The following is a 22046-nucleotide window of genomic DNA, read 5'->3' as shown; positions in this document are numbered from 1 at the left end:
AATGTAAATTTTGAATACAAAAACATTTTTCTTTAACAATCTGTGTGTGTGTCATTTATTCAGGACAAACAATTAGAAACCAACACAACAAATCATGAACTAACAGAACTCGTTCTCACAAGATGGAGATAAACAGCAAAATGGTAAACAAAGATAGTCACACAAACCTCGACCTTTACCACAAACATTCCCATCATTTATCTAGACCTCCTACTGTTTGCCCTTTGAGGGTGATCTCAATTCCCTGCGCACTTCCCCCCTTCCCACTCTACTGCTCCTCCGTAATGGGGCCCCAGTGGCGCAGCAAGGCTGGTGGAAGGCTGCTGATTGTCTGTCAGTTCCAGAGACTGCAGATGCCCTTGAAGGACACCCTCGACCAGCTCTAGGCCTGGAGGGCCCGGCTGCAGACTGCAGCAACTCTGCATGGGCGGCAGCAGTCTGGGCTGGCTGTGTTGCAGGCTGTGGCAAGTGCAATGGGGAAGTGCCAGTGGTGGGAGCAGGAATGCTGTCTTCCTGAGAGAGGACAGCACCTTCCTGCTCGACCGACACACTGGCACTCCCAAGGGGCAGAACCTCAGCATCTGGAGCAATCTGCTCCAGCACAGATTGCTGGCCTGCTGCGGCACCGTGAGAGCCCCAGGGCAATATGGCCGACCCAGCGAGGATGGCAGCAGTCAGTGCTTGCGTGACATCAATCTGAGACTGCATGAAAGCAGTCTGAGATTGGATGGCACCAGCCAATGACTGAATTGCAGCACTAAGCCATTGCGTTGCTTCAGCCTGTGCTGCAGCGGACTGCTCCACACTCCTAGCCAGTCCATCCATGCTTTCGGGCACCCTTGCCATTGCACCCATGAGCTCGGTGTGCATGCTCATGTCCTGGCTATTCATGGCCGCAATGGCGCAGTCCTCATCTGAGTCCTGTGCAGCAGGACTCGCTTGCCTGCTCACCCTCCGGGAGCTGGCCCCCGAGCTTCCCTACCCCCATGGCGTTGCTGCAGCCCACTGGGTCCTGGAGCTTCGCCCTCATCAGACCCTACGCCCCTTGCTCCCCTCCAGGGAAGGCGTGGTCCAAGTGTCAGAATAGGCTCCCTTGGGAGATGCAGGCGGTGAGGTTCCGGCTTCCTCTTCCTTCTCGCCTGGGGTGTCGCTGCCACTGGCAGGTTGAGGGACAGGCTGCTCAGCTGGTGGTTCACTATCTGAAAGCAGGAAGGTACAAGAGTGCCTTTAGCATGAGGAAAGGGGGGCAGTAAGGGAGCAAGGACTGGAGACATTTAGTAAATTGGATTGAAAGTGTAAAATGCTGGTGTTGAGAGGGGAGAAAGCTGATGAACATACCTTTGCTGTCCCCAAGGGGGTCGACCTCTCCAGCGGCCACGGCACCTATGATCTGGCTGGCAATGATCCTGTGCACGCGCGCCTCCAAATCAGTGAGGGTGTGTAGGTCTGCCGGTCCTCCTCCCGTGTGTTGCTGCTCCCGCCTGTTATGAGAGAGCTTTGCCTACAAGGAAAAGGACGGCGTAGAGTAAATTTGCAGCCATGTGCTTCCCTGATGTGCCTCCCATAGTTGAATAGCCCTTAATGTATGCAAGGTGTGGAATGTGCGTGTGTGTTTTATGAGATGGCTATAGGTCTTGGATGAGTGTTGGGAATTTGGGGTTTTTAAACTCTCTGGGTACAGAGTGAAGTTGAGATGGAGGGATGTAGAGGTATTGAAAAACAGCCACTCACCCTGACCACCCGAGTGAGGTTGTTGAACTTCTTACGACATTGGGTGTGGGTCCTCGGCACCAGGCTCCTTGAGGAGATGTGCTGAGCCACCTCCCTCCACACTCTCCTGTATTCACGGGGCAATGGCCTGCTGCCACTCTGTGGGTAGCGCACAGACCGTCGCCGCTCCACAGTGCCAACCAAGGCCTAGTTGCTGAAGCGCTGAGCTCTTCCCTGGGCCTATTCATTAGTGGTTCCAGCACAATTGCTTTAGAGGTCTCTCCAGGCCGAGATTCAAGGCTGCAATGAGCAGGGTGTGGCTGGCCAGCAGCATGGATCCTCCCCTTTAAGAACTGGCCCGCGCCAGTCTGTCTGTGTTCCATTGCTAACTGACATCACCTGAGCTTCGGTAGTGCTCTGAGGTAGCGCCTCTCTCCTTGATGTTAGTGCCTTAAGAGAGGTGTGGAGCCCCTGATTTAGCGCTCAAATCACCTCCAGGTGCGATAGAGGCCAATTTTGCAGTTGGAGGCAATAATTAGTGCTGGGCGCTAAACTTTGTGCCCGGCCGATAATAGCGCCCCAAATGGGGCGATACCGAATTTCTCCTCAATTTCTTCAATGCCCTCCTGAACTGCACAGTATTCAACTAATCCAGAAGTCTTCAGCCTTCATTCTGTCCCATTCCAAGTTCCGATCACTCATTACCCCTTCCTCACTGATTTCTATTGGCTCCCTGTCCTCCGACACATTGAACTCAAAATCCTTATCTTTCGTTAAATCCATTTATTGCCTCGTTTAACCTCTAAATCTATGTCCCAGCTTGTAGCCTTCAATCCTCCAACTCCCCTCTTGTTCATTCTGACCGTCCTCCTTTGGCCACCTCAGCTTTAGTCTCTGGAACCCCTTCCCTAAACCTGTTCGAACTGCTTTTTCCCTTCCTCCCTCCACCCCCATTTAAAAAAATCTCCTTAAAGCCTATTTTTTAATTCATGTCTCCTACCTTTTTCTATTACTGTTTTGATGACCATTCGTTCCTTGTGAAGTGCCTTGAGATATTTCATTAAATTATTATTCAAGGTGTAAGTTGTTGCTCCTGTGTTATGTTTAGAAAATTGAAAATGGTCAAACAGTTTCACTTATACTGAAGAATTCACAGGTTCAAATGTTGATAATTACTACTGTTACAAATGCAATTAAAATCTTTGTATAGCTTTTTATAGTTTAAGGTCTCTCACAACATGCTTCAATGCTGTTTTACTTTCTATGAAAATAGTTGCTGAAAGCCACAAGTTTCATGTTGGTATCTGCTGTTGGAAAGTTTCACCCAAAGGCGAAACCTCTTATTTGGTAATGAACATTGTAATATTTCCATAAATTTAATGCTAGATGTAAACATTCTGCATAGGAATGCAATTTGTTTTGGTTGACTTCACTTTTGTTGGTAGATTCTTGACCTCATATACAAAGTTTCACAGTGTTCTCTGTTTAATTTAATAGTGCAAGTCAAGCCTCAGACTTAGATACTTGAGGCTTCTCATCATTTTAGCCAGCAACACATGCTCCATCACCACAGAATAACTCTCAATTGAGGAAGAGTAAGAGGGCAATTTAACAGATTTTCTATACATTTTTATTGCAGAAAGAATGATTATTATGTGTAAGTAAACATGCCTTGTAATGATTATTGGTTCTCCTGAGCTTTATTAACTTCAAACTCGTGAAATGTTGGGTTTATAGATCTTGCATAATAACTGCTTCCTATTGAATTATCCTTAACCATAACAATGCTATGCACTTGCAAACATAGAATAAACAATGAGTGGTAGTGGTTTATGGCTCTTGAAGCCAACAATCCGATTTGCTTATTTTATTGCACACGTTGCAGCATGAGTTTTGGTTCTATATTAAAAAAATTATCCAACGATCATAGCAATTTTCACCTAGTTTCATGCTGAAATTTGTATTGTTACATATCGTTGTACCAGTTGAACCTGTGGTACCTTTTTATAGTTATTGAGAAACCAAAGTGAAGGATCAAAGCTCAAAGTGTAGAACACCACTGTGATTGATTGAAAACAGTAAATGGGAAGGAGAGGCAAGGTCAATCGGGAAATAGTGATTAGGTGACGCCAAGCCAAGAAAAAAGATGGAATGATTGTGTATCTCAATCAATCATTTTCTTTCATCAGTCAGAGTAGAAAACTGTGCATTGAAACATAGAAAAATAGGAGCAGGAGTAGGCCCTTCGAGCCTGCTCCGTCATTCAATATGATCATGGCTGATCCTCTATCTCAATACCATATTCCTGCTCTCTCCCCATACGCCTTGACGACTTTTGCATTCAGAAATCTATCTGTCTCCTTCTTAAATATATTCAGTGACTTGGCCGCCACAGGCTTCTGTGGTAGAGAATTCCACAGGTTCACCACCCTCTGAGTGAAGAAATTTCTCCTCATCTCAGTCCTAAATGTCCTACCCATATCCTGAGACTGTGACCCCTCGTTCTAGAACCCCCAGCCAGGGGAAACATCTTCCCTGCATCCAGTCTGTCTAGCCCTGTCAGAATTTTATACGTTTCAATGAGATCCCCTCTCATTCGTCTAAACTCTAGTGAATACAAGCCTAGTCGACCCAATCTCTCCTCATACGATAGTCCTGCCATCCCAGGAATCAGTCTGGTGAACCTTCGCTGCACTCCCTCCATGGCAAGTATATCCTTTCTTCGGTAAGGAGACCAAAACTGCACACAGTACTCCAGGTGTGGTCTCACCAAGGCCCTGTATAACTGTAGTAAGACATCCTTGCTCCTGTACTCAATTCCTCTTGCAATGAAGGCCAACGTACCATTTGCCTTCCTAACTGCTTGCTGCACCTGCATGTTTGCTTTCAGTGACTGGTGTACAAGGACACCCAGGTTCCTTTGTACATCAACATTTCCCAATCTATCACCATTTAAATAATACTCTGCCTAGTCTTGGTTTTAACGGTGTGGATGTGAGTTAGCGGCAGGGTGTGTAGGAGGCATATTTGGATGGGAGTCCAAAATTAAAGGAGCACTACTGCAAGAAATTCTACCTGGTCTGCACACAGAAGTACACAGTGACCTGATTGATGTAATTGATTTGCTGACTGAACCTTTTTGAACTGTTATAACTGAATACAAACTTTGTTTCAAAAGTCAGTGCTATCTCAAAGCTATGAAGATTTATTTATTTGATAAACATGTAAGCAATGGCAGAATTCATGGTACAGTGACATCACATCATAGGATCCTGAAAGTGTCATGGATACATTGTGACGTGCACGTCTTCTGGTCTCTTGCCCTCTGCGAAATGCCAATGAGCCTGCTTTTGTAAAACGCTGTGTTGCAAAAATTCACACTAAGATGTAGTGTATGTTGCATTATGAACCTGCTTCAACACGAAATAGGACTGAGTTTCAGCAATTTTAATATGGGCTATTTTGGGAGCTTGTCACCCCAAATGCTCCCACATGGTGACAAACTTCTTTAACTTGCACACTAGAAGTTAATTGTGCATTACATACATATTAAATAGATGCTTGAAGGAAAGGGGCGGGTAAAGGGATATGGGAACAGGACAGACACTTGGGATTAGGGCTACTGCTCGGGTGGAGGCTAAACACCAACATGGACTGGCTGGGTCAAACGGTGTGTCTCCAAGTTGTAATTTCTAGGCAAATCTATATAAATGAATTACATCATGCTGGTAATAGCAGGTATGAGCTTGATGCTGGTAATTTAGATTATAATTATCCGTGTTCTGTGTCTGTCATATATTAAGCACACTGGAGACTTTTGGTAAGAAGTGAAGCCGAATTTTAACGAGATTCCGATATATCCTAACAATCTTTTGTTGCCACTAGGTTATAGATGTCTCTTTTTTTAGTTTTTGCCCCATAATTCTCAGCTAATTGGATGTTTGCTTTATCTCTCCTGCGTCTTAACTTAATATTGCATGCAATCAATTTGTATTTTTTTATTTACACATTTATTTGTATGATGCTGTTTCTAATTTCTCTCTCCCATGAGAAAGAGAGCGGTGCTGATTCAGAAATGAAATCTTATGCAAGAGCTTGTTTTTGACCTAAAGCAGAAAGTTCAAAAAACAGATTTTTTTCAAGTGACCTTTGATGCTTCATTACATTATGTAACAGCTTGGCTTATTTCCTGAAACCTGCTTAGCCAGTGGTTGTATAATTGGACAATCTATCACGTCATGTTTATTTTTTTAATAAATTGATATTGGCACGTTAAAGAAACCTCTTTTTGTAAGGATACGGGTGCTGTGTTTATAACTGACAGCATGACTGCAGAGAATAACCAAAACATCTGTCATTGGCTAGCCATTAAAAATTACTTTAGAAGATTAAAGTACAAAGGGGTTGTGTATTGATCAGATTCCTGGCACTTTTGAGAAATGGTGTATATAACTGGGAAAACAAAGTAAAATTGTTTCTTTAATGGTTAATAATCTATTTGGCACTTGCTTTTCATTGGGGAGACTGAGCAAGTGAGTGATCTTAGAACAGCCTCATTCGTTACCAGTAACTACAACACAATATAACAGTGGTGAGTGTGTTGTGATCAATTCCATATCCATAACACTGTCTTTGAAGAGCTGAAATAGTGTTTCTTTCTTCATTCAAATTTAGTTATTAAAAGATCCGAGTCCACTCACAGTCTGATTCCATGTAGGATATTGCCAAACAGGCAATTTGCTTAAATGCAGAGTTTCTATCTTGTTTGATGACAGTAGCCCTTAAACTAGCTGTTTTGTTGACCTTGCCCCATGTAACATATTGCTCCCTTCTTGAATTTCCTTTGCAGTGAGTTCCCTTTGAACTTGAATTCATAATTGTGAGTGAGTTGAAGGGTTGCTTACTATTGAAATCAGGTAGAATGTGTTACCGGTTGGGTCATTTGTCTATATTTTGTTCCTGCAGAATTCTTAGATTTTTGAATCTACTGTATATTGTCGCTTAATATCCACTGCTGGATAGGATATGGTGTCACTGCTTGGAACACATTAAGTTTTATTCAAAACAATAAATTTCTCCTACTGCAGTAATTATAGATGCATAAATTTGGTAATCAAATAATGGAAAGCTACATTGATTTGTTCCTGGTAATTGTTGTATTTCATGTTCTAAATCTTGTAGGAATTTCTTATTTGCAGTATAAAATATGCAGACGAGTAATTTTTTGTTAATCATTAAAATTTAAGGGTAATTGTGAAGAATACTCATAAAATGAACTGAATAAGTAATGAAACTAGATGATAGACTTGTTTGCAAATTTAAATTTCTAAGGAGTAACTATGTATTTACTTCATATTTGCTCATAACTATTAACTCAAAGGTAATTTATAATTTATGATTACAATTAGAGGAAAAAAAAATACATCTTGTTCGATAGGGTACAAAGGAATAATTTAATTGCTTTTGTTGTTTGAGTTGCTAGTATTGCAATTCTAGTACCAATCTGTCATTTAAAAAAAAAAGTATCTTTAATGTCTCAATGATTCAGTAGGTAATTGCACCAACCAGTGTGGTATAGACTAGGTAGGTACTACCAATGCTGGAGAAGTTCTCATAGAGAAGGCTGCAGGCAGTTGGAAGATCCCAGCTATAAAAGTCCCAGAGACCAGGTAAGGCCTCAGTGCGTCGGCGGGAACTCAGCGGCAGCAGCGGGGCTATAAAAGCCCCAGAGACCAGGTAAGGCCTCAGTGTGTCGGTGGGAATCTCGAGCGGCAGCAGCGGGGCTACAAAAGGCCCCAGAGACCAGGTAAGGCCTCACAGCGTCGGCGGGAAACTCGAGCGGCAGAGCGGGGCTATAAAAGGCTCCAGAGCCCAGGTAAGGCCTCACAGCGTCGGCGGGTAACTCGAGCGGCAGAGCGGGGCTATAAAAGGCACCAGAGCCCAGGTAAGGCCTCACAGCATCGGCGGGTAACTCGAGCGGCAGAGCGGGGCTATAAAAGCCCCAGAGACCAGGTAAGGTTCACCAGTCTCCAGTCTGGGAACTCGGAGGGAAGGAGAGAGGTAAAAAGTAACCCAAGTGTGACGTCACCAGAAAGCGGGTAAGTGATTGGTTGGTAAGTATTTCTCTGTTTTTAAGCTTAAATCTCTTTGGTTTATAGTTTCTAAGGTGTGATATTCACCATCTAGAATCGGGGCAGAGGGTATTTAAGAATAATATTAATAAATGTAATTAATTACATAGAATGGGAGATCAGGTGCTATGTTGCTGCTGCAATATGTGGGAGCTGATGAACACCATTGATGCTCACGGTGATCACATTTGCAGTAAGTGTTGGCTGCTCGAGGAACTCCGGCTCCGTGTTGAAGAGCTGGAGACCGAGCTTCAAACACTGAGACACATCAGGGAGGGGGAGAGTTACCTGGACTCTGTGTATCAGGAGGTAGTCACACCAATTAGATTAATTAATTCAGATGTAGTCCGTGGCCAGGGTCAGGATGGTGTGACTAGAAGTGAGGCAGGTACGGGGATCCAGGAGGTAGTGTTGGAGGAGCCGCAGCCCTTGCACTTGTCCAACAGGTTCGAGGCTCTTACTCCCTGTGAGGATGGGAATAGGGACTGCGGGGAGGATGAGCAACCTGGCCACAGCACCGTGGAGTGGGGGGCCATTCCAGTGGGGGGTGTTAAAAGAAATGTTGTAGTGGTAGGGGATAGTATCGTTAGGGGGATAGATAGAGTTCTTTGCAGCCGAGAGCGAGAGTCCCGAAGGCTGTGTTGCCTGCCCGGTGCCAGGGTTAAGGACATCTCCTCTGGACTGGAGAGAAACTTGGAGTGGGAGGGGGAGGATCCAGTTGTCGTGGTCCATGTTGGTACCAACGACATAGATAGGACAAGGAAGGAGGTTCTGCTGAGGGAGTTTGGCAGCTAGGGGCCAAATTAAAAAGCAGAACCACAAGGGTAATAATCTCTGGATTATTACCTGAGCCACGAGCGAATTTGGCTAGGACAAATAAAATTAGAGAGTTAAATGCGTGGCTCAAAGACTGTTGTGGGAGAAATGGGTTTTGCTTCCTGGGACACTGGCACCAGTACTGGGGCAGGAGGGAGCTGTTCCGTTGGGACGGGCTTCACTTGGCCAGTGCTGGGACTAGAGTCCTGGCGGATCATATAACTAGGGCTGTAGAGAGGGCTTTAAACTAACTAGTGGTGGGGAGGTTCCTAGAGAGCAAATAATAAAAATGACAACAGACAAGGTCATAGACTTAGGTAGCAGTGGGGAAATTAAAAACCAGAACGTGTCAGGAAGGGGCAGAAGGTATGGAGTAAAACGTAAAGTAATAAAAAGGGCAAAAGCAGGAACTAAGTGTCACAAAACATATTTGAAAGTTCCCTATCTGAATGCACGTAGCATTCGTAACAAAATAGACGAGTTAATGGCACAAATAACTACATATGGGTATGATCTTGTGGCCATTACAGAAACATGGCTGCAGGGTGACCATGACTGGGAATTAAACATACCAGGTTATTTAACGATCAGGAAGGGCAGGAAGGAAGGGGAGGTGGGGTGGCTATGTTAATAAAGGAAGGAATCACTGTAATACAGAGAAATGATATTGGGTCAAAAGATCAGGATAATGAAACAGTTTGGGTGGAGGTAAGGAATAATAAGGGGAAAAAAACACTAGTGTGCGTAGTCTATAGGCCTCCGAACAGTGGCAACTCTGTTGGACGGAGTATCAATCAGGAAATAGTTGAGGCTTGTAATAAGGGAACATCGATAATTATGGGGGATTTTAACTATCATTAATTGGACAAATCAAATTGGGCAGGGCTGCCTTGAGGATGAGTTCATTGAGTGTATTAGGGATGGGTTTCTTGAGCAGTATGTAACTGAACCGACCAGGGGGCAAGCAACCTTAGATCTGGTCCTGTGTAACGAGACAGGATGAATTAAAAATGTCCTAGTAAAGGATCCCCTTGGAATGAGTGACCATAACATGGTTGAATTCCATATTCAATTAGAGGGTGAGAAGGTTGGATCTCAAACAAGCGTGCTAAGCTTGAATAAAGGAGACTATGAAGGTATGAGAGCGGAATTGAGTAGAGTGGATTGGGAAAATAGATTAAAGGGTAAGACGATACATGATCAGTGGTGTACATTTAAGGAGTTATTTTACAACTTCCAAAAAATATATATTCCACTGAGAAGAAAAGGGTGTAAAAGAAAAGACAGCCATCCGTGGCTAAGTAAAGAAATTAAGGATAGTATTCGACTAAAAACAAGGGCATATAAGGTAGGCATATCTAGTGGGAGGATAGAGGATTGGGAAAACTTTAAAAGACAGCAAAAAATAACAAAAAGATTGATTAAGAAAGGGAAGATAGATTATGAAAGTAAATTAGCAAAAAATATAAAAACAGATAGTAAGAGTTTTTATAGTTATATAAAAAGAAAAAGGGTGGCTAAAGTAAATGTTGGTCCCTTAGAGGATGAGACCGGGAAATTAATGGTGGGAAATATGGAGATGGCAAAAACACTGAATGAATATTTTATATCAGTCTTTACAGTAGAAGACACTAAGAATATCCCAACACTGGACAAACAGGGGGCTAAAGGTGGGGAGGAGCTAAACACGATCAAAATCACTAAGGAAGTGGTACTCGGTAAAATAATGGGACTCAAGGCGGATAAATCCCCTGGACCTGATGGCTTACATCCTAGGGTCTTGAGGGAAGTGACGGTAGGGATTGTGGATGCATTGGTAATAATTTTCCAAAACTCCCTGGACTCGGCAAAGGTCCCGGCAGACTGGAAAACTGCTAATGTAACACCCTTATTTAAAAAGGGCAGTAGACAGAAGGCTGGAAACTATAGACCGGTTAGCCTAACATCTGTGGTAGGTAAAATTTTGGAGTCCATTATTAAGGAGACAGTAACAGGACATTTGGATAATCATAATTTAATAGGACAAAGTCAGCATGGTTTTATGAAGAGGAAGTCATGTTTGACAAATTTGCTGGAGTTCTTTGAGGAAGTAGCATATAGGGTGGATAAAGGGGAACCAGTGGACGTAGTGTATTTAGACTTCCAAAAGGCATTTGACAAGGTGCCACACAAAAGATTATTGCTTAAGATAAAAAATCACAGGATTGGGGGTAATATTCTGGCATGGATAGAGGATTGGCTATCTAACAGAAGGCAGAGAGTTGGGATAAATGGTTCATTCTCAGACAGGCAATCAGTAACTAGTGGTGTTCCACAGGGGTCAGTGCTGGGTCCCCAACTCTTTACAATCTATATTAACGATTTGGAGGAGGGGACCGAGTGTAACATATCAAAGTTTGCAGATGATACTAAGATGGGAGTGAAAGTAGTGAGTGAGGAGGACATAAAAAACCTGCAAGGGGACATAGACAGGCTAAGTAAATGGGCAGAGATTTGGCAGATGGAATACAATACTGGAAAGTGTGAGGTTATGCACTTTGGCAGGAAAAATCGTAGAGCAAGTTATTATCTTAATGGCAAGAAACTGGAAAGTACTGAAGTACAAAGGGATCTGGGGGTCCTGGTGCACGAAACTCAAAAGGTTAGTATGCAGGTGCAGCAAGTGATTAAGAAGGCCATTGGAATGTTGGCTTTCATTGCTAGGGGGATAGAATATAAAAATAGGGAGGTATTGCTTCAGTTGTACAAGGTATTGGTGAGACTGCACCTGGAATACTGCGTACAGTTTTGGTGTCCATACTTAAGAAAAGACATACTTGCTCTCGAGTCAGTAGAAATAAGGTTCACTCGGTTAATCCCGGGGATGAGGGGATGGACATATGAGGAGAGGTTGAGTAGATTGGGACTCTACTCATTGGAGTTCAGAAGAATGAGAGGCGATCTTATTGAAACATATAAGATTGTGAAGTGGTTGGGTCGGGTGGATGTGGGGAGGATGTTCCCGATGATGGGTGAAACTAGAACTAGGGGGCATAGTCTTAGAATAAGGGGCTGCTCTTTCAAAACTGAGATGAGGAGGAACTACTTCACTCAGAGGGTGGTAGGTCCATGGAATATGCTGCCCCAAAAAGCTGTAGAAGCTACATCATTACATAAATTTAAAACAGAAATAGACAGTTTCCTGGAAGTAAAGGGAATGAAGGGTTACGGGGAGCGGGCAGGAATTTGGACATGAGTCTAGGTTCGGATCGGTCATGGCCCTGTGGGTAGCGGAGCGGGCCCAGGGGCCGTGTAGCCTGATCTTGCTCCTATTTTGTGTGTCTAATTCTGTTAGATTCAGGAGATGGTTCTGTGATAGTAGATTGGCGGTTAGGATCAGATCAGCCATGATCTTATTGAATGGCGGAGCAGGCTCGAGGGGCCGATTGGCCTACTACTGCTCCTATTTCTTATGTTCTTATGATCCTATAAGAAAGGCAGTTGGGAAATCTCACGAGAAGAGCAGTTTGAAAATTGCACAGGAGACCGGTATATCTGATGTATATTCCTGAAGGAGGATGGTGAAATTAAGTACGGATTTAAAAGTAATTTAAAGAAGGTTAGATTAGTTCTTACGTGCGATCCTTTTATTATTTTGTCTACTCAAAGAATTGGATATAAGACTTCCTAGTGTAACAATTAAGTACCAGGATGTTAAGTATTATACATTTGTAATTATATTTCAGTTGAGTTAATATTGAGTTATTTTGTGCATTTTCCAAAAGATCATTGTCAGCCTTGGATCAGTGGTAGCACTTTTGCCTATGAGTCAGAAGGTTATGGGTTAAAGATCCACTCCAGAGAGTTGAACAGATAATCTAGGCTGACACTACAGTGCAGTATTGTGGGAGTGTTGCACTGTTGGAGGTGCTGTCTTTTGGATGATAGGTTAAACCGAGAACTGCTTCGACTCTGCTATTTTTGAAATTGATAAATATTGAACTCTCCATATTCTGGAACTAGTTCCTGTCCAAAGAAAATGATGTGCTTGGAGTCTGTGGCCAGTCTCCATGTCACACTGTGAAGACATAATAATAACCATAGTACAGATCCTAAAATTAAAGCTCACTATTGAATATAATGGGAAATATTCAAAATCTGTTACAGTTTAAACATGAACTGCATTCATCAAAAACACATGTATAAAAAGCCTAAAGCTAACATTTTAAAATTCTATTTCAGCAATGTTTACCACTGTAAGGTAAAACTAATGTTTTCTAGTGGCCTGGGTGACATAGTGGATTAGCACACTATCTTTCGCCTTTGAAACCTGAGTTTGAATCTGGTCTAAGCCATTAGAGTGAACATCTTACCTTTCTGTTGGCAGTATTGATCTTCTGAAATTAGGTTTCGTAACCCAGTTCCTAGTGGGTATGGGTCTACAGCAAAAAACTGCCAAGAATCTGACACTACTTGGCAATGTCAGAGAGACTATAATGGTGGCCACACCAAAGACTTGAACACATAGGCCCACAAACCCCCGCTCTGCACTTAGCTAGCACGCTGACCGTTGAGCTCTGGGCCCCCATGGAATTCCGATCCGGGGCCTGGTCCAGCTGCCGGCGCGCAGTGCTTGCATATCCCAGGGGCGCAGTTAGTTCAAAGTGTCCCCTGGGATCATGTGGGCCATGGGAGCCAATCAGAGCAGGGAATGCTCCATTCATAAGTCTGACAGGAAGAGCTGTCAAGACTTATAAATACTACGGCCCTAAAACAGCACTAAATCTTCAAATAATTTTTTTTTTAAATCACATTTTTTAAATAAACTATAAATTACATGAAATAACTATTTGAAACAATAATTTAAATTTTTGAAAAAAATAATTTTGTTTTCTAACAGGGCTAAAAATAAACTTACCTTTCTTTAAAGTATTTAAAAATAATAAACCTGTGGAAAAAATGTTTTAATTTTAATTAATTCACCACTTACCTTGTAAAAAGCAGGCCTTACACCTGCTTTTTACATTTCTAAATTCTGGAGACTTACCCTCCCGGGAAAACCTGTTTATATTAAAAAAAAATGAAGTTCGATGCGCACATGCAGCCTCTCCTGCGCACGTGTTCGACCTCTGAACCGTTTCGTTCAGAGGAACGGAAGTGCCGGTTTCCCACAGGAAACCGGCACTTCCATTGGGCCTACGGGTGAGTACCCTGTGTGTACTCACCCGTGGAGACCCGAATTTCTGGGCCAATGTCTAGGGTGACACTAGAGTGCAGTACTGAAGGGGTGCTGCACTGTCGGAGGTGCGGTCTTTTGGATGCGACGTTAATCCGAGGTCCCGTCTGCCCCCTCAGGTAGATGTAAAAGATCCCATGGCACTATTTTGAAGAAGAGCTTGGGAGTTCCAAGCCAATATTTATCCCTGAACCAACATCACTAAAACAGATTATCTGGTCATTATTACATTGCTGTTTGAGGGACCTTGCTGTGCACAAATTGGCTGCCACGTTTCCTACATTACAAGAGTGACTACACTTCAAAGAGTTCTTACTTGGTTGTAAAGCACTTTGGGACGTCCTGAGTTTGTGAGCGGCACTATATCAATGCAAATCTTTCAATTGTTAGAAATAAAAATAATACACTAATGTCATGTCATGAGGGAGTGGGGAAGTTTACTGAGGTGGGGTTATAAGTCATATTCTTGGGGTAGAGTAGAGGGAGCTATACTCTGAATTGTAATTTATCCCATATTTGACCTCTGTATGATGCTGACACTGGGTGACAAAAATGATGAGTAGAAAAATCCAACAATTTAAAAAAAAAAAAAAAAAAAAATCTACATTTCCCCAAAAATGTTACAGATTCTTAAAGTAAAAACCTGTTCCATAATACGGATAGACATGAAGACAAATTCTGGGCTTTAACTTGAGATGAATTTCAAGACTGAAGGCAGCAGAGATTGAGATTTGGCCAGGAGTTTCTGTTGTATATGTTCTGTTATATTTTTATGTTGTCGTAAATTCTTTAACAAGTTTAGCAACCAAATAAGAACATAGTGGGTGTAATGTATTTGGAGAACTGTACAGAGACTACCTAAAATAGTTTACTCAATAGGGGAGAGGAGGATAAGTAGCTGGAAGATTGTGATGTTGAAATCACTACTGAATTTAATGGGCAACATACAGTGGTTCTTTTACTGCATATCGTGAGTTGAGCCATTAATACTGTTATGTTCTAGTCAGAGCAATGGGAACATAATACAGTATTTTGTCGTGGAATTGGTAAAGAGGCCACAAAATGCTGCTGGTTGTGAAATGTCGGGCACCTCTTGAGTGCAATGAAGCAGCCTCTATACTTTGTCATAGTTTCTATTAAGCTTCAGTTCCAACTACTTTTTAAACGTGTTAAAATAGGTGTTTCTATAAATGGAGTATGGAGTAATTTTGGAAAGTCATGTTTATCACACTTCTATAAACACATTTGTTAAATCGCTCTTAAAGCATGTAGGCCTTGAAATTCTCCTGTGGACTACAAGCCAACAAATGTTCAATGCCTTTGACTGAAATTCCTTTCTCCACTAGTTTTGTAGAGGCATTAACCCATTTATATTAAGACTAAGAAGAATTTGGGCCAAAGTGTTAAATGTTTGTACCCCAGTATTACACAGTGTAATTATAAGCCTTTCTCACTTATAGTACAAGCCTTTCTCACTTGTAAAAATTGAGGACGTGTCCCTTAGTCTTCAACTCAAAACTATTCTGTTCTAGGATCTCAAAACTATGGAACACTTTCCTTTCCTTAGTCTTTCCTTTCTCCTATAACTCTTTTAAAACTCAAACTTGGCATCATCTGATTACTGTTTCCTAATTTACCTAGTTTCTCATTTAAAGCTTGTTGGGTCCTGCACTTTGTGCTTTGGCTCGTCATTGTGATTTCTCAATTTATAAAATGAATTTCATAATTACTAATTTATTGGTTTATTATTGTCATCTTAAACTATCAAACATTAAAAGCATCATCCTACTGTAAAATCTGTTGTAGCCACTAGTCTCAAAAGATTAACGTGCAGAAAATCCTTGAGTACCTGAAATGTTCTTGTGATACTGTAAGTCACTCATTAGTAGCTCAGTGATGTACATAAATTTCTTGAGCAAAAGATGAATTAACAAAAATTCTGGATTATGTTTTGTAGGCTACACCCTATTTCTTGGGATTAATGATCATAGAGCTAGCGATCACCTGGTTTCAGAAGGGTCAAACTGTATTTCGAATGAACGATGCACTGACTTCCATCACTGCAGGCACCTTCTCGAGACTTCCAGAGTAAGTACAGTAAATTGTCACCTTGTGGGTCTCTTCTCTGGAGTGAGTCTAGAATAACAGGAAAGCTAAATGTTGTTTCAGTTGAGATTGTTAAAGGTCAAGGAAATTAAAGTAGAAATTTCTATTGTATTAAAGTTGGTTGTTAGGGTGAGGGGAAACTACATATTAAAAAAAAAATTGTTCTTGGATGAAGGTAACGCTGGCAAGGGTGCATTTATTGCCCATCTCTAGTTGTCTCCAATGTGCAGGTGGGCCTTCTCCTTTAGCCACTGCAGCCCTTGCTGTGATGCTCCAACAATGGTGTTAGGTAGGGAATTGCAAGATTTTGACCCAGTGACGATGAAGACATGGCGATATTTCCAAGCCAGGAGGTGTGGCACTTGGAGGGGAACGTGGAGATATTGCTATTTCTATAATCTTTTCTTGTCTGTCTTGGTGATAGAGGTCCTAGGGCTGGAAGGTGCCATCAAAGTAAGCTTGATGAGTTGCTGCACCACATTCTGTAGCTGTTATACACTGCAGCCACAGTGCACAGTCTGTGGAAAGGTGGCTATTGAGTCCAGTAAATAGGGTGCTGATTAAACCGACTGCTCTGTCTTGAATGATGTTGAGCTTCTTGAGTGTTGCAGCAGCTACACCCATCCAGGCAGGAGGTGAATATTCCATCACACTGCTGATTTGAGCCTTGTAGATGAAGGGTCAGGAGATGAACCAGTCATTGCAGGGTGCCCAGACTCTGCCCTGCTCTTGTAGCCACATTGCTGATGTGACTGGTTTAATTAGACTTCTGGTCATTGGTGACTCCCAGGATGTTGTTGGTGGGGAACTTGACGATGGTGGCGCTATTAGAACATAAGATAAGAACATAAGAAATAGGAGCAGGAGCAGGCCAATCGGCCCCTCGAGTCTGCTCCGCCATTCAATAAGATCATGGCTGATCTGATCCTAACCTCAAATCTACTTTCACTCTCCATCCCACCCGAACCCATGTGATCTCCCGGGAGAGGCGAAAAACCAGATAAAAAACCCAATGGCCAATTTGGGAGAAACAATCTGGGAAATTCCTCTCCGACACATCTAGGCGATCGAAGCTCGTCCAGGAGATCACTCTGTCCCTGTATTTCCTGCGGTACTTACCTTCTGTAAAAGGTGATCTCCACCCTAGCCAGGAACAGGCCCAATTTACTCTTGAAGGACTCCTAGCTGGCAGCCTGTTCCCGAGGTCTCCACTAATCCCTGTGAATAGAACCATCTCCTGAAATCTAACACAGAATTAGATCACAAGAAGTAGGAGCAGGACTAGGCTACATGGCCCCTGGGCCCACTCCGCCACCCACAGGGCCATGACCGATCCGAACCTAGCCTCATGTCCGATTTCCTACCCGTTCCCCGTAACCCTTAAATCCCCTTACTTCTAGGAAACTGTCTCTTTCTATTTTAAATTTATTTAATGATGTAGCTTCCACAGCTCTCTGGGGCAGCAAATTCCACAGACCTACCACCCTCTGAGTGAAGAAGTTTCTCCTCATCTCAGTTTTGAAAGAGCAGCCCCTTATTCTAAGATTATGCCCCCTAGTTCTAGTTTCACCCATCATTGGAAACAGCCTCACCGCATCCACCCGATCAAGCCCCTTCACAATCTTATATGTTTCAATAAGATCGCCTCTCATTCTTCTGAACTCCAATGAGTAGAGTCCCAATCTACTCAACCTCTCCTCATATATCAACCCCCTCATCCTCGGGATTAACCGAGTGAACCTTCTTTGTGCTGCCTCGAGAGCAAGTATGTCTTTTCTTAAGTATGGACACCAAAACTGTATGCAGTATTCCAGGTGCGGTCTCACCAATACCTTGTACAACTGCAGCAATACCTCCCTGTTTTTATATTCCATCCCCCTAGCAATAAAAGCCAACATTCCATTGGCCTTCTTGATCACCTGCTGCACCTGCATACTAACTTTTTGTGTTTCGTGCACCAGGACCCCCAGATGCCTTTGTACTGCAGTACTTTCCAGTTTCTTGCCATTAAGATAATAACTTGCTCTATGATTTTTCCTGCCAAAGTGCATAACCTCACACTTTCCAACATTATATTCCATCTGCCAAATCTCTGCCCACTTACTTAGCCTGTCTATGTCCCCTTGCAGGTTTTTTATGTCCTCCTCACTCACTACTTTCCCTCCCATCTTTGTATCATCTGCAAACTTTGATATGTTACACTCGGTCCCCTCCTCCAAATCGTTAATATAGATTGTAAAGAGTTGGGGACCCAGCACTGACCCCTGCGGAACACCACTAGTTACTGATTGCCAGTCTGAGAATGAACCATTTATCCAAACTCTCTGCTTTCTATTAGATAGCCAATCCTCCACCCATGCCAGAATATTACCCCCAATCCCGTGATTTTTTATCTTAAGCAATAATCTTTTGTGTGGCACCTTGTCAAATGCCTTTTGGAAGTCTAAATACACTACGTCCACTGGTTCCCCTTTATCCACCCTGTATGTTACGTCCTCAAAGAACTCGAGCAAATTTGTCAAATATGACTTCCCCTTCGTAAAACCATGCTGACTTTGTCCTATTAAATTATGTTTATCCAAATGTCCTGTTACTGTCTCCTTAATAATGGACTCCAAAATTTTACCAACCACAGATGTTCGGCTAACTGGTCTATAGTTTCCAGCCTTCTGTCTACTACCCTTTTTAAATAAGGGTGTTACATTAGCAGTTTTCCAGTCTGCCGGGACCTTTGCTGAGTCCAGGGAGTTTTGGAAAATTATTACCAATGCATCCACAATCCCTACCGCCACTTCCCATCGAGACCCTAGGATGTAAGCCATCAGGTCCAGGGGATTTATCCGCCTTGAGTCCCATTATTTTACCGAGTACCACTTCCTTAGTGATTTTGATCGTGTTTAGCTCCTCCCCCACTATAGCCCCCTGTTTGTCCAGTGTTGGGATATTCTTAGTGTCCTCTACTGTAAAGACTGATACAAAATATTTGTTCAGCGTTTTTGCCATCTCCATGTTTCCCACCATTAATTTCCCTGTCTCATCCTCTAAGGGACCAACATTAGCTTTAGCCACCCTTTTTCTTTTTATATAACTATAGAAACTCTTGCTATCTGTTTTTATATTTTTTGCTAATTTACTTTCATAATCTATCTTCCCTTTCTTAATCAATCTTTTAGTTATTTTTTGCTGTCTTTTAAAGACTTCCCAATCTTCTATCCTCCCACTAGATTTGGCTGCCTTATGTGCCCTTGTTTTTAGTCGGATACTATCCTTAATTTCTTTACTCAGCCACGGATGGCTGTCTTTTCTTTCACACCCTTTTTTCCTCAGTGGAATATATATTTTTTGAAAGTTGTAAAATAACTCCTTGAATGTACACCACTAATCATGTACCGTCTTACCCTTTAATCTATTTTCCCAGTCGACTCTAATCAATTCCGCTCTCATACCTTCATAGTCTCCTTTATTCAAGCTCAGTACATTTGTTTGAGATCCAACCTTCTCACCCTCTAATTGAATATGGAATTCAACCATGTTATGGTCACTCATTCCAAGGGGATCCTTTACTAGGACATTTTTAATTAATCCTGTCTCATTACACAGGACCAGATCTAAGGTTGCTTGCCCCCTGGTCGGTTCAGTTACATACTGCTCAAGAAACCCATCCCTAATACACTCAATGAACTCTTCCTCAAGGCTGCCCTGCCCAATTTGATTTGTCCAGTTAATATGAAAGTTAAAGTCCCCCATAATTATAGCTGTTCCCTTATTACAAGCCCCAACTATTTCCTGATTAATACTCCGTCCAAAAGAGTTGCAACTGTTAGGAGGCCTATAGACTACGCCCAGCAGTGTTTTTTCCCCCTTATTCCTTATCTGCACCCAAACTGTTTCATTATCCTGATCCTTTGACCCAATATCATTTCTCTGTATTGCAGTGATTCCTTCCTTTATTAACATAGCCACCCCACCTCCCCTTCCTTCCTTCCTGCCCTTCCTGATCGTTAAATAACCTGGTATGTTTAATTCCCAGTCATGGTCACCCTGCAGCCATGTTTCTGTAATGGCCAGAAGATCATACCCATATGTAGTTATTTCTGCCGTGAAGGTCAGAGTGCTGTTTGGGCCTTTACTTGTTGGAACTGTTCATTGCCTGGCATTTATGTGGTGTGACTGTGACACTGCCCAAGAGATTCTTGGATCAAGAAGGTCAGCTAAGAAGGAGTGGTTTTCTTCACATAATCTAGACATCAATGAAAGATGTGCTGCCTGCCTTTCAAGCACCATAGCACTCTATAAAGAGCTTAACTCCTAAAGAAGGTGAGCAATAGGAAACAATCATAGATGAAGCTGAGATGCTCTCCAAGATAACTGAACCAGAGACGCATTTGCAACATTTAAAAGACTGAGTGTCAAGGCCCCCATATTTCTGCCCCTATTAAAACCTCAGATGGATCCCTGCTGGTGGAGCAGAATGCACAGATGGAACGATGGAGAGAATACTTCAGCAGCGTACTTAATTGTACGTCAGCCTCTCTTGAGGTACTGTCCATGGCAGTGTCTGACCGAAGCATTTCAGTGTCTGTTCCATCATGGGAGAAACTCGCTAAGGCAATTACAAGTATGAAGCTGGGCAAGGCTCCAGGCTGCTGTAATATACAAGCAGAACTTCTTGGAGCTGGTGGGAATGTCTACCTTCACCAACTTGCATGGTTATGGGAACTCAAAATTATTCCGAAGGTTTGGCTTTATGAGGTTATCTTGCCAATTTTATAAAGGCAAGGGGAGCAGAGCTGATTGCAGTAATTATTAGGGCATCACCCCTTTGTCATTGAAGAGATGTTTGCTCATACACTTCTCAGCAGATTAGGACCTCTTCTTCATAGACCAGATAAGATCAAAGTGGCTTCACATTAGGCAGATGGGCAGTCAATTGGTTACGGATGTTGAACTTGCTTGCACAGACTAGGGGAGAATATCATTGCCCACTATATGTGGCTTATATTGATCTGAGCTCAAAGTTTGACTCTGTCTATAGAACTGCCCTTGGGTAAATATTCTCCATACTTGGGGTACCTGGCAAACTCATGTGCTTGGTCTTTGCCTTAGACTTGAATACTACCGGCTCAGTGAGGAGTGCCTTTTCCAATCAACTCAGACAAGGGTCTGAGTTGATTGGAAAATCTTCTGATTAGACACTTTACAACCTTCCGGACTCAATATCGAGTTCAACAATTTCAGATCGTAACCTCGGCCCCTATCATATTTTTATATATTTTTTATCCACACTTTGGCTTGTGCCTTTTCCTTTTTTCCCCTCTCCCACATGGCAGCTGTCTTTCATTCTACCAGCACATTTCACACTTCATCTAGAGCCATCCTTTGTCTCTTTACGTGTCCTATTACCATCTTGTCTCACCTTGAATATCTCTTAATGTCTCTTCACCTCCCACAGACCTTCCCTTTTGTTCTTTCATCCCCTCCCCCATTTCCCAGCCCCCAAACTTGCTTTTTAACCTGTTTCATTTCCTGCTTTTTTCTCAGTTCTGACAAAGGGTCTTCGACCTGAAACGTTAACTCTGTTTCTCTCTCCATGGATGTTGCCTGGCCTGCTGAGTTTTTCCAGCGTTTTCTGTTGTTATTTCAACTCAGACAAGGGTGCCTCATTACTCCAAATTCCTTTGATAGTCATGGATTGGATTCTAGAAAGGAGAACTTATTGTTTGATGAATGGAGCCGACATTGGTTGTGATTGCTTCGCGGACCTCAATTGTTACAAATTATGTTGCCCTGTTGGTAGAAATGATTGCCATTCTTGATTTGACCCTTGAAATTTTCAGAGGTAGAAGCCCTTTGGGCTTGTAAGTCAACTTGAAGAAAATAAAAGACTAGTCACTCAGTGCTTTCTTCACATCTGCCTAATCTAGAGATTGAAGGAGAAACTGTGGATTGCAGTATCTGGGATCACTGATCCACAAGTTATATCAAAGTAACCCAGAAATAAGTCGCAGAATTGCGCTGATGCGATGGTGGACTTGGATATGATCATTGCATCTCTAACAAATATAGCC

At 42.6% G+C, this 22046-nt stretch overlaps 1 protein-coding gene across 2 annotated transcripts in view; it reads left to right on the top strand.

The window, feature by feature from the left end:
* Positions 1–22046, top strand: part of agmo (alkylglycerol monooxygenase) — a 530082-nt gene that overhangs the window by 8195 nt on the left and 499841 nt on the right. For both annotated transcript variants that reach the window (XR_015078446.1, XM_085988392.1), the window contains exon 2: positions 15830–15960. Coding sequence is in view for 1 of the 2 variants with exons in the window: in XM_085988392.1 (XP_085844518.1) it covers positions 15830–15960 (131 nt within the window). In the remaining variant the exon portion in view is untranslated. The remainder of the gene's footprint in view (positions 1–15829; positions 15961–22046) is intronic.

The sequence above is a fragment of the Somniosus microcephalus genome, chromosome 5 (genome assembly GCF_052327205.1).
Source record: "Somniosus microcephalus isolate GS21.2 chromosome 5, FLI_Smic_1.0, whole genome shotgun sequence".
Lineage (NCBI taxonomy): Eukaryota > Metazoa > Chordata > Chondrichthyes > Squaliformes > Somniosidae > Somniosus > Somniosus microcephalus.
The sequence above is the reverse complement of the archived record's forward strand: the minus strand, read 5'-3'. Positions and strand labels throughout refer to the sequence as shown.